Raw genomic sequence first — 16,647 nt, 5'->3', positions numbered from 1 at the left:
GGCTGGTGCTTTCGGCTTCTTGTTACTGGAACAGAGCAGGATCTCAGTGTTTGAGTTCCTATAAATACTGTAGAGGGGGTGTGGTGTATAGCCTCCAATGTTCTGGGCAGAGAGGAAGTTCCCAGGTTAGTGTGCCTTTTCTTCTTTTGTTCCTTAATTACTTGAGAGATATCTTGAGTGATTTCTTGAGTGATATCCTGAGTACCACTTAGGTGGGTCATTAGGTGTGGATTAGTTGTTAAAGTCTTTGTGTCTTGACCTCTTGAACTTTGTGAAGAGTTTTCCTGAGAAGATGGCTGTACTGTACTTAGTTGTGCTGTGGCTTGGCTTCGTGTATAGGGGCGAGCTGTGGTTTTGTGGCTTGTGTCAGCCAGATCTGTGTAGGGATTGCAGGGGGGTGCAGCATCCGGAGGTGCCACCATGGAATTACAGACACCATCCAGTAGCCAATCCATGGTGGCACCTCCGGATGCTGCACCCCCCTGCAATCCCTACACAGATCTGGCTGACACAAGCCACAAAACCACAGCTCGCCCCTATACACGAAGCCAAGCCACAGCACAACTAAGTACAGTACAGCCATCTTCTCAGGAAAACTCTTCACAAAGTTCAAGAGGTCAAGACACAAAGACTTTAACAACTAATCCACACCTAATGACCCACCTAAGTGGTACTCAGGATATCACTCAAGAAATCACTCAAGATATCTCTCAAGTAATTAAGGAACAAAAGAAGAAAAGGCACACTAACCTGGGAACTTCCTCTCTGCCCAGAACATTGGAGGCTATACACCACACCCCCTCTACAGTATTTATAGGAACTCAAACACTGAGATCCTGCTCTGTTCCAGTAACAAGAAGCCGAAAGCACCAGCCTGAAGATGACGAGTGAGACCTCGTCGAAACGTCGCCTAGACACCCCAACTTTTACACGGGAAGACACCCGAGGACACCAAAACCTGCATATATATATATATATATATAATAACACAGCAATAAAGAACTACTAAACGTAAGTCTCCAAAGGCACCACAAGAGTGTTGCAACAAATTAATATACCAAGCATCTAAACTGAATGCTAAGGACATCACATCCCTGCAAAACTTGCAGGAAGTTGGGACGTTTACCTAGTTTTTATGGCACAACAGACAAGTAAAACTTCACCCAGGTGACTTGGAACTAGGTGCCACTTTCATGTATCAAGCCAAATTTACGTGCTCTAGCCATTGAGCCCTGGGACCTCCCCTAATAAAGGCCTAGTGTCCTATGCAATGAAGTACACAACAAGGGACCACATATAAATGAGGGAGTACAACAATCCCTGGGGTGTTGTGGGAGCAATTTACACCTTGATGATATGAGTGTTAATGAAAGGAGGAGTGTTTAGCATCTCTCTCATTCCTGCAAGGAACGTGCCCTTCCCAAATTCTGTTGCTTATTTGGGGTGTGGGCAAGACAACATCTGCTTTGCCATGGAGGTTAAAATTACAGGTCTCCTCCACCTCCCAAGCCAAGAAGACACCACTGAGTTTGGAACAGCAGAGAAAATGCAAGAGCATTTCCCAACCTGCTCTTCTTCATGTCATTTTGGACTACAACTCCCAGCCAACACAGCCAACAGCCAACACAGCTGTTGATGGGAGTAAGGATGGGTAAATATGCCAGCTTTGGTTCTCTCTGTTTCTCATTGTCCAGTCTTAAATTCAGTTCTCCAAAACAGTTTGCAATTATTATCTTTAAGTTCTCATGAAAATTCACCAGCATTTTAGTGTGAATTTCTCCTAATACACATTTTTGCACAACAATTTTCACTACAAGAATGTGCCGCATGCTATTTTCTATAATATATGCATTAATTTGTACATTTTAGCTGAAGTACTTGGCTGGAGTACTGTATTGCAAAATTCAGGAAACTGTGGAATTTCAAAGAATAGCTGTGATTCAGTTTGAGTATTGTTTCAGAGAGTGTGAGAAATCAAATTTCTCACAGAGTCATAGAATTGTAGAGTTGGAAAGTACCCCAAGGGTCATCTTGTCCAACCCCCTGCTAAAGAATCCCTGACAGATGGCCATCTGACCTCTGCTTAAAAATCTCCAATAAAGGAGAGTGCACCACTCCCTGATGTAGTCTGAACTGCTGTTAAACAGCTCTTGCTAGCAGAAAGTTCTTCCAAATATTTATTTAGTAATTTGAATCTATTAATTTGAGTTCTACCCTCTGGAGTAGCAAAATACAAGTTTGCTCCATTTTCCATTTGACAGCCCTTCAGGTATTTGAAGATGGCTATCATATCACCTCTCAGTCTTCTCTTCTCCGTGCTAAACATACCCAGCTCCCTCAATGATTCCTCGTAAGTCTTGGTTTCCAGACCTTTGATCATTGTGGTCACCCACCTCTGCAGACGTTCCAGCTTGTCAATATCCTCTCCCCCCCCCCACAACTCCCCTCACTAGATGGGAGTTGCAGACAATCTGGAGGGCACCAGGTTGTGCAAAACTGGCCACTACAGCAACTGCTGCTCTCCTCGGTCAATAAATCCATATGGCAGCTACAACTCGCTTTTTCTATCCAGATGAAAAACCAATTTGGTGCTAATTAAAAGAAGGACAGAGTGCCCTCGCCTCCTGGAGGAACAGCATTAAAAAAATGTATCCCCCTGCCAAGCCAGCAATATTTCTAGTAAACAACAACAACTAGTGTCTAGATTTCCCCTTACTGGAAAAAAATAATAATCACAAGGGCCATTTCACCCAATGCATCCTGTTTTTATGGAAAATTAATCCAATTTTGAGATGCAGGCATCCACTAATGGTCTCATGAGTGTGGTTTGGGGCAGTGGAGGACAAGAGACCCTAGAACAACCAAGAGCAGAGATGAGGGACACCACCAGACTCTGAAGAGGGCTGGCTGAAAACAAGGCCTGTTACAGGAAAGCTGGAAGAAATCAATGGAATGGTCAAGTGACAGCCAAGCTGCTATGTTAGAAGCCCCCAAACAGCAGCAGCCACCAGTTCACCAACTAGGACTTCAACTGATTCATTGGTTTGATTAACTTAAGAGTGGGGAACTGTGGGTCTGAGAGCCGAATGTGGCCCTCCAGACCCTCTCTCTCTGGCCCTCATTGCTCTCCCTGGGTCAAACCCCCTCCCTGACCCTGCTTTGCACCGCCCTCAAGTGTGTTTTGCTGGAATGTGTCCTTGAACTCTGATAATGCCTCTGGATAAAGGCTGGTGAAACTAGCCAACTCTGCAAGTGTGTGTGGGGAGATTGCATTTGTTGCTCCGCCCACATTTGCCACTGGCCCCACCCATCACAGGGCACGTGGCCTCCAGAAGGACCCCTCACCCCTGGATTAACAGATATAAAACCTTTTCTGTGAGCGAAAAAGGCACCCCAATCTTTAAAAAGGTTGTTTTTAGTGTACAGTTGTACCTTGGTTTTTGAACAGCTAAGTTCCTGAACGTTTTGGCTCCTGAACGCCGCAAACCCAGGAGTGTGTGTTCCGGTTTGCGAACTATTTTTGGAAGCCGAACGTCCAACAGGGCTTCCATGGCTTCTGATTGGCTGCATGAGCTTCCTGCAGCCATTCAGAAGCCGTACTTTGGTTTCCAAACGCTTTGGAAGTCAAACGGACTTCCAGAACAGATTCCATTCAACTTCCAAAGTATGACTGTACTATGCAAACTTCACATGCCATCCTGTTTTCAGCTTTCCTATCAGGGCCTCTGCTTCGCCCCTGTCAGAACAGGATGCTGGGTTAGATGCAGTCTTCCTCCTACTCCTTTGTAGTCCTTTGGGATGAAAAGAGGATGGGAGGAGTTGCAACTGAGGAGATAAGCAGGCTGTGTCACAACGAACTCAGATTCCTCAGCCCAGAACAAAAGTTAAATAGGACACAAAGTAGCAGAGGCCAAACAAAGAACAAACAGGTAGGCAAATCCTTTAATCTCAGAGCACAATGCACACCAGGAGTGACATTTTTCCCCCAGTTAGAAGGCCATATTCGATTCTGGGCAACCTTCCAGAAGCCACATGCCAGCAGTGCGTGGGGCCAGTGGCAATAATGGGCGGAGCAATGGATGTTCATTTCACCTTAGTGCAGTAGGCTGGTTTCTACACACGACTCTCCAACCTCCTATCAAGGACATATTCAAGTCAGGCAAAAATGCTTGAGGATGCCCAGGGAAGTGGGAGACTAGTGAAGAGGTGTGTCCCCCTGGAGAGACTCTCAAGGGTGAGATAGAGAGGTGGGGATGTCATATTCAGCTCCCCAATCTGAGGTTCCTTACCCCTGCTGTGCACAGCTAGCTTTGCCATTCACCCTGAGCTGCATTTGATCCACATACTGAGCAATGCTACCTCTCTTTAATCCCAGGGATCAGCCTCTGAGCATGCGGAAAAAGTTACTGTGTCACCAGACATATATACACAAACACACACACCCCATTTCTGTCTCTCTTGCAAGCTTTAAGAGAGAAATAATGGAAACTTTGGGAGTGCAATTCATAGAGTTCAATGGGACTCACTACCAGGTTAAGATTGCAGTCCATCCCCTGATTTTTTGAGAGGCTGAGAAGAGAGAAAAATCTGGCCACTTCCTTTACAAGGATCTGAGGGAGGGTCACACAGACACTTCAGCTGCCTCCTCTTTGCACCAGATCTGATGGGAAAAAGAAACTTCCCAAGATATCATGTTCTTTCTGGTTAGCATTCAAAGCTGAGCAGAGAGCTTGCCTTTCTAATTAAATAGCTGTGTGTCTCCCGAACCCCCAGACAATAAGATCCAGGGCAACTGAAGATAGCAACACGCCAGCAGAATCAATGGCAACACAGATTTTAAACCAGGATCTCCAATAATGCTGATGAGTCTTAACTTTGCTTATATTAAGAGACATTTTAACTTTGCTGCGTTAACTCTTCTATGGAAAGTTTCACATGCATATCCCCAAATATAATGAAAAAAGGAAAACAGCACAGATAGCCTTTCCTTCAAACACAGCAGGACTGTGTGTTTTTTCTTTGTCAAACTGCATGTTTTCACAATGAACAATATAATACTGTAGACATTCGCTTTTTCCAAGGTGGTGCTTTCTGTCTGTTTTGGGCTTCAATGCCCATCATCTGCAACTGCTGGCCATCTAGTTGAGACTGGAGTACAAAACTTCTGGAGGTCACCAAGAGAGAGACAACAGAGAAAATACAAGAGCATTTCCCAAAAATATTTGCAATATTGCAAAATCAATATTGAAAACTATTAAAATCGTTTTTTTACAAAACAAAATTATTTGATAAGCTGGGTAATAATTAATGGCCTCTGAGCTTGTGCAGAGCACACCTGCACTGAGTAACCGCGGGTTTGCCTCCCTCTCAAGGAAACACACAAAGTTTACAGGGTATGGCTTCCTGGCTCTCAGAGAGGTCTCAGTTGCAGACTTTCAAAATAACAACTTCAGCAGCTGATCAGGTGGCAGGAGGAGGGGCATGGGGGTGGGAGAAAGGATCCCAGCAAAGTGAAACCAAGAACACCAGCTGAGCAGGCTAGACATGTTGCAAGAGAGAGATAGTGAGAGGGAGGGTGGAGGAGAGGCCTACAGCAAACAGAGAGAGACACAAGTCTCTCCCACTCTCTTAGGCACACACACACTTTTCTGAATAGCTAGGAATGCAAAGGATCAGGATCAGAAGGCTAACCCAAACCAGGACCTGCCAGACCTAAATCCCAGAATACCATTTGGAGGAAAAGTAGTAACAAGACAACCAATTTGAGCATGCACAGAGTGTTCCCTCCTTTTTGCTGAGTCATCACAGGCAGCCTCCAGACATCTGGGGTTAGGGAGTGAGGCTGCCTGGTTAGGAGGTGGCAAGAATTAGGGGAGGTGGGAGTGGGCTCAAGCCAGTTCAAGCTCCAGCACCTCTCCTTATATTTTTCTCTAAAATTGTAGCACCCTGCTTGTGGTTAACGCTTAGCTGGAATGAAATATTCAACGCAGCAATAGAGAAATTAAAATAGTAATTTATTTGTCAGACAAATAAATGAGAGGCTCAGTGGTACATGGTTACCAAGCTCTGGCCTGGCCTCCTGCCATTCTGGCCAGCACTTATATTTCCTTAATCCAGCCCCCTTGCTCCTCCTGTGGCTGCCTCTGTCCAATCAGCCTGGTTGAAATTCCTATTGGCTGTTTGCTAGAACCAATCACAAGAGATACACCCATTTCCTTGCCCTTTTATGGAACACAAAGAGCTATATATTGTTACATCTATAAATGACAAATAAGTAGTAATATATCTTACATGTGTCTCAACAAGGAATCTTAATTACCAGCTCACCTCTTGCCCTCCTTGCCCTATTGCCTTCTAAAACAGATGGTTAATCTTAAATTTTTATCTTCAACAGATGTCAAGGATCTTGAGTTCACATCAACATTGAAAGATCTCCTTCATTTGATGGTTTCTAAACAAAAAGGCCTGACAACTATATATCAGGAGTGCTCGATGGCGTCTCCTGTCTGGCAGGAGGCTGGGCTCATTTGCTCCTCTGGTCTCCTATTGCAATATGACTCTATGAAATAAGAATCTAGCATTTCTTAAATCCTTTGCATAATTACATTTAAGCCAATATATTTAAGCTAATATATTTCATACATTATCATAGGTAGCCTTTTAAAAGGAATAAGGCCTTTGTAAAGTAAAAAAAAGAAACTCAGTAAAAAACAGCTTTAAAAGAAGCCTCTTCAGTTTACACCCCTCCTTTCACAGCCAGCTAGATGCTTCTCCATTGCTCTTGGCCTTTCAACCTTAGGAAGAAGATATGGCTCATTTTACTGGGAGGCAAATGGTATTATTTTCCCCATTCCTAATGGTGTTTATCTCTGCTTTTTTTATCTTCTGTAACATGTAGGATCAGTGTCCTCGCTCTCAGCCTGTAATTTCCTTTTTTTTTTTTTACGACTTTGAGAATTGTTTTCTGCTATAAATCAGGGGGCCCCTTTCCTAGGAGGAAAAACATTGCCAAGGCCTTTTAGGCAGCTGGTCTTTTGTCTGGCATGAAACATTTGAAAATCTTTAAGCTTATTTTAAAATGCAAGCCCTGATTAAACATATAGAAGCTTTGATAAAAATGCAGGCTTATGATTAGATGCCTCAAAATTACTGTACAGTAGTACCTCTGGTTAGGTTACCCTCTGGTTACGTAAACTTCAGGATGCGAAAGCGGCAAACCCAGAAGTATTTGACTGGGTTTCACCATGCGCATGCGCAGAAGTAGTCCTCAGGTTGCGGAAACCTTGGGATCTGACCAGAGGTATTTGTATCCCATTTTTCAGCTGCAAATACCCCCCCCCCCATAAAAACAGCTCATGAACGTATGAAAAACAAAGATCACAGACTGGATTCATCAATGGCTACATGTTTGGTTTCTTGTGACAAATGTTTGTTTGTCTGGGGGAAATCCTCACTCTGAGAAACCTTTGTTATCTGTAACAAAAGTGCTTTTTATTATTATCACTTTTAGTATGACACAACTGTCTAACCCAGGAGTTCCCCAACTGTGGCCTATGGCCCACCAGAGGTCCATGAGCTTCATTCAGATAGTACTCAGGGTATCTGTGGATTTGTGCTTGAAGACAGGAAGTAGCACATCCATCACATTCAGTATATTGATTTTTAACTGCACTTTTATTTCTTCTTCTTGTCCTTATACAGTATTCTATGGAATACTAATTGTGATAGGAGAAAACACTGGATATAAGAAATTAGAAATGCATAAAAATATAATTAAAAATCATACATCTTCTAGAATGGCACATTACAATGGCTACGAGGCAGAAAAATCAGTAAGTGGTCCTCAGGGGCAGAGGGAGTTTGGGAACCACTAGTCTAACCCAACCATGTGTGTGTGTGTTTTTAAAAGCAAGCTTGCAACATGCTTCTGGAGACATTTGCCAGGCTGTAAGAAAGGGAGGGTGGCATGTATTTTCCACTGACTCCTGGTACCCCTAAGCTCCAGTCCTAAGCCTTAACCTTGTTTCTCAGCTATAAAATGGATGGTGGGCCACAAATTTCTTAGGAGCCAACATGGTGCAGTACTTCCAGTATCTGACTAAGACCTGAGAGATGCTGTTTCAAATCCCCACAAACATGAAGTTCACTGAGAGACACTGGGCTGGACATTGCCTAAAAGGCTACCTTGTCTCACAGGGTCGTCGTGCTTATAAAATGATAAAGCTTCCTATAAGAGAGGCAAGATATGAATTGAATGTTTCAACCATTAAGTGTCATCCCAGTGGTAGAAAATCTGGTTTGTGAGTTTTAAGGAGCAGGTATCTCTGGGATATTTGGATATGTATTAATAAGAACTGCAAGTGTTTCATCATAAATATTACCCAAACTGAATGCCTCTGACTACAACATGGCTACTTAGAACCTTCCTCTACCATCCAGTGATGTGTTCCTGGTTCTCCACCCTTCTCTGTTTCCACCTGCTCTTTACCAGTGTTAACAGAATAGCAAGTCTCTGCAGATCTGGATGGCAAAGACTAAAACGCTGAGCACTCGGTTAACATAACGGCAGGACAAATAAGCATCTGCATCTTTTAACACCCAAGCATAAAACTGCAGGAATGTTGGTGCTTCTTTATAACCTCACTGGGAGCTACCGGTAATCCTTTGAGCAGGAGTCCAAAAACTGGCAGCGCTTCTACTACCGTTCTTTTATACAAACCCCAGGAGACATGGCATGTGGGATTTGAACTCAGATCTTGGAACTAGCTTTTGACGTCAGCTCAGTCCCTATTCCTGATAGCATTTTCTTTGCGAGAGCAGTGCCCAGAAATGGAGGGCCTATAGCAGACAAACTTAAGCAGCGTTTGCAGGCACAGTTATAATTAAACTTCTCACATCCTGTAGGCTCTGTGAGTCACCGCTGGGAGAAAGACATACACAGAGAGAGAGAGAAAGAGAGAGAGGAAGAGACAGACAGAGACGTGCACATGTCGGAATAGAACTCATTGCCTATTTAAGAAATGTGGGGGAGGGGGAACTAGTAAAGGAATTAGTCTTGGGGGTCAGGCAGCGCATACCACACAGAAAGTCCCTCTGCTTCTTCTGCGGCTTGCAAAATCTCTCCTCTCTCCACCCCTGCAGCGGTTTGCTGTTGCCGCAAATGAAACTACATCAGAACTGCTCAGTCAGTTCGTGCAGCCGCCTCGGAGAAAATGGGAGGTGGAGGGCAGGTTGGCAGCAATGGGGGTCGGGAACGAAACAGGACTGGGTGCCTTATCCATCGCCGCTCCTTGTCATGGACACAGAAAACAGCACATGCGAACAGCTGGCCTGCAAACGTCCCCGCTCTGTCTCCAGGGTGCCAGGCTAGTTGGGAGAGTCGCACCCACCTCTCTTGCTGCCACATGAAAAAGAAAGGTGCTCATAGCCCCCACTGTCTTCCCGGGGGGAGGGGGCAAGGAAGTCTGGCTGCTTGGGGGCGCCTTGCCTTCATTATAATCAGATGCAACTGCCTCAGGACCAGCTTCACAGAGAAAGGGTTGCTGAGGTGAGTGATTTTGCACTTTAGCTGTCCCAGGGCCTCTGATGCTCACCAGCCTCCTCTTTAAACCATCATCAGGTATCTCCCCAACAATCCCTGCTGCTCCCAAGGCAGGTGCTTTATCGATTTAGTCTCGCTGAAATTCAAAGGCTGCCGTTTTCCAGGAGTGCAAGGTGACAGAACGGGAGTGGGGAGAGAAACGGGTAATAACCTCTTTTATATCCTAGATGTGGAGTGGTCCAGGAAACTGTTTCATCTGTCCTTAGTGCCCACAGTTGCAAGAAACAAAGATTTTAGGCGTCAGCATGTTATGCTGGGTTTGAATTTGGTTTCTTAAATGTGCCTACTTGCATGCAGCGCCATTCCTCACCACACAGGCTCCCTGACTGTGAGATTTTGCAAACTTCACTATGGAGCTTGCCCACTCCCAGCACGCGACCGCAATCTGGTGAATAGAGCAGCCTCTGATGCTACAAAAGCTGACCATCTCTGTCCTAAGCCTTATGGAGTATCTGCCAGATGGTTTCTGGAGTCTTGCCCATAAGCAAGGAAAGGGCTCAGTTGCACATCCATCACACAGAATTAGCTCGCTTTGAACTGGGAAAGCAGCACAGCGGCCTTTGCCAACCTGGTGCCTTCCAGATGATTTGGACTACAGCTCCCATCAGCCCCAGCCAGCATGGTCATGTTTCTATCAGTTCCAGCATAATATGGCCATGTCAGCTAGGGCTCAAGGGAATTGCAGTCCAAAACATTCTAGAGGGTGTGTAAAGGCTGCAGTCATGTAATGCCCATTTTCCAAACACAAAACACAGCCATGAACAAAACTTGCCAGCTGCCCAGCTGGATTCTAGAGCACCCCCCAAAAAGTGCATTGTAAAAATAATAAAACTCAGATAGTGGCAAAGGTTTGTGAAATCATGAATGGCATGGGGAAAGTGGATAAAGAAAAGTTTTTCTCCCTCTCTCATAACAATAGATGTCTTGTACATCCAATAAATGTTGGAAGATTCAAGACAAACAAAAGAATGTACTTCTTCATGTAGTAGATATTTAAACTATGGAACTCACTCCCATGAGAAAGAGAGAGTCACCCACTTAGATGGCTTTAAAAGAGGACTGGACAAATTCATGGAGGAAAAGGCTACGGATAGCTACTAGCCAACACTCTGCTTTGCCTCCACGGTCAGAGGCAGTCATGCATCTGAACAGTAGTTGTTGGAAACTACAGGAGGGGAGAGAGCTCTTCTCTCTGCATTGTGGGTTTCCCACAGGCATCTGGGTGGCCACTGTGAGAACAGGATGCTGGACTCAATGAGCCATTGGCCTGATTCAGCAGGCTCTTCTTATGTTCTCACAATCTACTATTAGCATCCAACTAACGCGGGTGGCGCCGTGGGTTAAACCACAGAGCCTAGGACTTGCCGATCAGAAGGTCGGTGGTTCGAATCCCCGTGAACCCCATTGCTCAGTCCCTGCTCCTGCCAACCTAGCAGTTTGAAAGCATGTCAAAGTGCAAGTAGATAAATAAGTACCGCTCTGGCGGGAAGGTAAACGGTGTTTCCGTGCACTGCTCTGGTTTGCCAGAAGCGCCTTAGTCATGCTGGCCACATGACCCAGAAGCTGTATGCCAGCTCCCTTGGCCAATAAAGCGAGATGAGTGCCGCAACCCCAGAGTCGGCCACGACTGGACCTAATGGTCAGGGGTCCCTTTACCTTTACCTTTAAGCTTTATTCAGAGTGAATGCATGCCAGCTATGTCCCTTAGTTTCAATGAGTGAGGGTCTACTCTGACCTGCACTAAATACTACCCTCTGTACTGAGTGCACACATAACCAATTCCCAACATACACAGCAGAAGAACACTTCTTGCAGCCAGAATGAATGGATTAAGCAAAAAAATCCAGAGCAAATCAGAATTGTACTCCTAGGGAACATTAGCAAACCCACTAGCAATCCATGCTGAGAACATCCAACAGCTGCCCAATTTTCTCCATCCACTGCAAGGCTACTTTGTTGGCAGGACAATTCTGGAGGGACACAGACCCTTCCTTCATCCCTCTTCACAACACCAGCCTCTCTTTTCTCCTAGCCACTGGGTGTATAACTAACGGCCATTCCAGAGTTTACCTTTGCAACAGACTGGGGATAGCCAGGGCTTTGCTTGTTCATTAAATATTTGTGCAAAACTGGCCAGCTGTCTCTGTACATGGACTTTCAAAACACAGGCATTTCTGGGGGCGGGAAGGAAAATGGGGAAGGGCCAGGTCTCTTTGTGAAGACACTTTTGACAGCCAGCTGACGCAACAGGAGCGGCTGGGAAAACTACTAGATAGATTCACGGGTTGCATTGCAAGGCTGCAGATTATTCATTCAGAATAATCCAGAGCAAGAGGAAGCCTTTGAAACCCTGAACTGTCTTGTTTCAACAAGGAGCTGCAGGGTCACCAAAGGAAACCTCTCTTTACTTCAGTTCAACGCACTTTAAAACAAAAACAAAGACAGTCATTATTCCCGAAGGAACAGGTGTTGAGAAAAGACAACAAACCCAGAACATATCATCTGAAAATAATAATCATCAGTAATCTCCATGGAACACCATGAGGTGCTATTTCTCCAAATGCCCATGTCTAAGAAGCCACCCCATGTATTTTACTTAATTGCAGCCACTCACACAATACAGCTGCAGTTTTGCTGCCAGCAGGATTGGAGCTTCCATTTGAAACAGCCTGGCAAATCGGAATTCCGCAAGGGAGAGTCACAGACAATTTTGTACAGATAGTAGTGCTTTAAATTGCAAGGATTCTCCTTCCCCGCCCCTGTTCTGCAATGGGGAAAAAATATTATTCTTGATATAGTGCCACTGGTATATACTACATTTTACAGTGTAACACAACAAAAGATGGGTTCACACACCCACACCCCGCCCTGCCCCGCTAAGCATGCAATCTAGATTTAGGCAAGTGAGTGGGGCAGAACAGGGGGAGGGAAAAGAGAAGGAAATCAACTAGTGAAGGTAGATAGCTAATGGAAGATTAGATGGGAGGGGTGAGATTAGGGCAATCCATTGGGCAAGTTATTGTGGCTGTGATGCAGAACCTTAATGTAATTTTTAAAATATTTTTATCTATTTTATTAAAATGTAAAATCACCACAGAAAACAGGCATGAAATACTGAAGCAAAGGCAAAAAGGGAGCCAGGGACATCAGCAATACGTTCCAGACTTTGGGCATAATATAAATGGTAACAAGTCTATAAAAATATGAATACACATTTAACAATGATATCCTTTATTCTCCAGGGAGATAAGCTGCATTTCCATCTAAATAGTTTGTGAAGCTCTGCACACATTCCTATTTTATTATTGACAGCCATTTATAGGTGGGGGGGGGCATTGGTTATAAACAATAAAATAATACCAAACAGAATGACATTTGTGCTTACTTTTTTGACCCCTAGAAGTTCTCAGTTTCTCTATAATTGTTTATAATACTTTAGTTTTAAAAGGTTCCACAGTTTTGATGCAGTGCCTCGTCATCCCTTGGTAATGCACTTGGGGATGAAAAATGAGCCCCACCTCTCTGACAGTGCCCTGTAAGGAAGCCTGGAAAAATACTTAAAATTCCTAGAAGCCAGCCTGGGCATTTTTGTAGGTGCCAAATACACAGAGGAACAATTATTAAAATAAAATAAAGTTGGAGTGTCAGCACCAGAGACTTTAGTCAGTTGGTTCCTGGATGATGATGATGGCTATTTTAATAAAAGTCTCTGCTTGTACAGAGATCTCACTTACTCTTGCTAGGCTCAACAGCAAAATAATTTCAATAGCTTTTCCTGATTTCAGCCCTCAATAAATAGCAAAGTACTTCATGCTTTAGAAGTTTGTTTACTCTAACCCTCCATACCAGTTAAGGCAGTGCTGAAATCTGCTTCCTTAAGTTTGCTTTGGGGGTATTAACAACATTTGTGAAGAAGATGTGGCTGTATGTTTTATTGGAATTTTAATTGGGTTTATTAGAGACTTGGAATGCATTGTTTGTTGCCCTGGACTCCCACTGAGAGGGAGGGATATAAGCATATGTAAATAAACATCAGAAGAGCCCTGCAGGATCAGACCAAAGGCCCCCCTGCATCCCTTTTCCCAGAGTGGAGAACCAGAAGTCTCTAGGAAACCCACAAGCAGGAGACGAGCACAACACCCCTCGTATCCTGCCTCTGATCACCAGCACCTGGTACTCAGAGGCAAACTGGCCCTGATCCATTGAAATTAATAGACCAAAGTTAGCCATGTGCACCATTCAATGTGTCTACCTTGTGTGGAACTAACATGGATACATACAAGCCATATACATTTATCATGACTAGTAGCCTTAGGAAGCTATATCCTCAACGAGTTGATCTAAACCCTTTCTAAAGCTGTCTACATTGGGACCCATCACCCCATCTTGTGGAAGTGAGTTCCACAGTTTAACTGCACACTGTGTGAAGTACTTCCCTTTTGTCTGCCCTGAATCTTCCTGAATTCAGCTTCATTGGGTAACTCCATTCTAGTTTTACAGGAATTCTAGTTGCATAAAAGAGAGGGATAAAAGAGTTTCCTCTATCCACTTTTCCCACAACATGCAGAACTTTCCCCAGTTCTGCAATATCCTTTTTCAAGCTGAAGCTACCAATACTGAACATAGTATTCCCACTGCTTTCACACTGTAGATTTGTACAACAGTGCAATGATATTGGCAGTTTTTATTCTCAATTCCCCGCAAGGAGGATTTGCCTTTCTTCACACAGCTGCCACACACTAAGTTAATGTTTTTATCGCACTATCCATCGTGAATCCACCATCACTTTTTCTGGTCAATCACCCCCAGCTCAGACTCCGCATCATGCCTCAATGTGCAAAACACAATGCTCACTGATCTTCCCATCCATGTGTTTGCTACCTAGAGTCTGTTAGCACCACAATATTAATTCCCACCAGGAGGTCTGATATCAACTTCCTACTTTCCTTTGTGTCCAAAAGGAAGAGGGACTCTAGGATACTGGAAAAGCAGGAAGTGCAAAAAAAAGGAAACACTGTCCTAACCTTCAATTTATACCTCTCTCTGCATTCTCAGCCTATACTTGTCAGTACAAAATAACCCTTGTTGGCAGGACAAATTATGCACGTGCTGTCAGCACCAGAGAGCAGCTTGTGGGGGTGGGAAGAGACTTCTAGGGAAACTCTAGACCAGCACCCTGTTCTCTCAGTGGCTACCCAGATGCCCCAATGGGAAGCTTGCAAGCAGGGCAGGAGTTCAACAGCACTCTGCCTTCCAGCAGTTCCCAGCAGAAGCATTCGCTGCCTGCGACAGTGGAGGCAGAACAAGCAAAAGAGACGCTCCTTCTGTGCCTTGCGAGAACCAAGGTGGGGCTGCCGCCAGTGCCTTCCGCAAGGCTCACCAGTAGCAGCCACCTTCTCCGCAACCCACCCAAGTGACTCACAGCCAGATCCACACAGGATGGGCTATTCAGTCATGAGCGAGGAATTTTGCAACTCTACCAAGAAGTTCTCCCTCGCCTCTTTCATTCAGAATCTCAGGTCCTCAGACAGGAAGGAGGGCAGGGAGAAAAGAACAGAATCCATATGCCAGCCGGTATCAACCACATGCAAAAACCGTGCGCTATGGCGAGGGTCCCTAAAGGTCATTGACTCCAACCCTCTCCCTTGTGCATCATGCACCAGGTTTTCAAAGGCTGCTCACGCTGAGGTCTAGTAGACAAAACCCGGGGCTTTATTCATTCTTCACTTCAGCCACTGACCCCACTCGTGGACATGGGCAGGTCCTCCCAACCAAGAATTCCCCGAGTCGTAAAAAAGGTAATGAAGGCAGCCAGCGGGAGCGACTTCCGCGGAAGCGCAGCGTGGTGGGAGCGGGTGAGCAAAAGCGCAAGGTGACCGCGACGGAGACGCGGAGCCCCAAGGTTGAGTCAGCTAAGAGAAAGCGAGATAGGTCCCCCCCCCCCCCGTGCGTAACCCTAACACTCCACCACCCCAGCTGTGCCGCGGGAAGAAGCACTTCTCTGAACATCTGGAACGGGGGGAATCCCTGGAAAACGCGCGGGCGAGAAATAGGAAGGCAGTGCTGGAGAAATGGGGGGGGGGGCGGGTGTGTCTCCCACCCCAGGTCCACTTCTTACCTGCCAGGAGAGAGAGCGGCAATAGCAGCCAGTAGAGGACCCCGCAGCAGACCCGCAACTCCATCTTCTTCGCCCACTGTGGCAGCAGCGCGCCCTTTGCGCGCTCAGGCGCAAGTTCCGCAGCCAGTAGGCAAGGCGCGCGTCGCCGGCGCCAGCATCGCCGCCTGCCTGCTCCTCCGGCGTGGACGGGGGAAGGGAGGAGCCTCTAAGCCCCCCGCCCCCAAGTCAGTCCCCGCGCCAGCCCCGCGGTCAGCGGGGTCCTCCCTTGCTGGGGGCCCCGCGGTGCTCCGGCCTGGAAGGACCACTCCCAAGACGCCGAAGCAGGGCAAGGCGCGCTTCCCGGGCGCTCCGGCCAAAAGCGCGCAGAGGCTCCCTCGGGCGAAACTTGCTGACTCCCTCGGGGGCCGCCCTCTGGGCTCTGCTAGGCGGCGGCGTCTCCTCCCTCCCGGCCCTCGGGGATCTCCAGCGCAGCTTTCCGGGGAAGAGGAGGGCCGAGAGGTGGGGAGTCTACTCTGGCTTTACTCCGGAGTTCGCGCGGGGTACCCTGGCGGAGCAAGGTGTTCCAGGGCAGCCTGCTCCAGCCCGCGCCAAACTCCGGTAGCAGCTGCTCCTGCCGCGGCGGCTCCTCGCCTCCCTCGGCCCGCAGCACGTGTCTGGCTCTGGCCGGGGCGGCGCTGCTTTGCGTCAAACTTGCACTTTGCTGGAAGGAGCCTCCGCCTCCGCCTCCTTCTCCTCCTTGGCGCGGCCTCCCCTGGCCTTGGCTCGTGGGGCTCTGCAGTCCCGTTCCGTCCGGGCCTTTTTCTGGAACGCAGCACCATCTAGCGCCAGCTCAGCCCCATCGCAGCAACAGGCCACCAGGGCAGCCCGTTTCCAGATGCCACATCATGCTCAGAAAAATAATAACAATAATTTTGCCAGAAGAAAGCGC

At 46.4% G+C, this 16,647-nt stretch overlaps 1 protein-coding gene across 1 annotated transcript in view; it reads right to left on the bottom strand.

Annotated features, from left to right (window-relative positions):
• PIEZO1 (piezo type mechanosensitive ion channel component 1 (Er blood group)) overlaps window positions 1-16,377 on the bottom strand; it is a 122,556-nt gene extending 106,179 nt beyond the window's left edge. Inside the window, exon 1 of the mRNA XM_081872090.1 lies at window positions 15,720-16,377. Within this exon, the coding sequence (XP_081728216.1) occupies window positions 15,720-15,783 (64 nt within the window). The 5' untranslated portion in view covers window positions 15,784-16,377. The remainder of the gene's footprint in view (window positions 1-15,719) is intronic.
• Between the last annotated feature and the right edge of the window lie 270 nt (window positions 16,378-16,647).

Source organism: Podarcis erhardii (genome assembly GCF_964252035.2).
Source record: "Podarcis erhardii genome assembly, chromosome: 7".
Lineage (NCBI taxonomy): Eukaryota > Metazoa > Chordata > Lepidosauria > Squamata > Lacertidae > Podarcis > Podarcis erhardii.
Note: the sequence above shows the minus strand (reverse complement) of the source record. Positions and strands in the feature narration are given on the sequence as shown.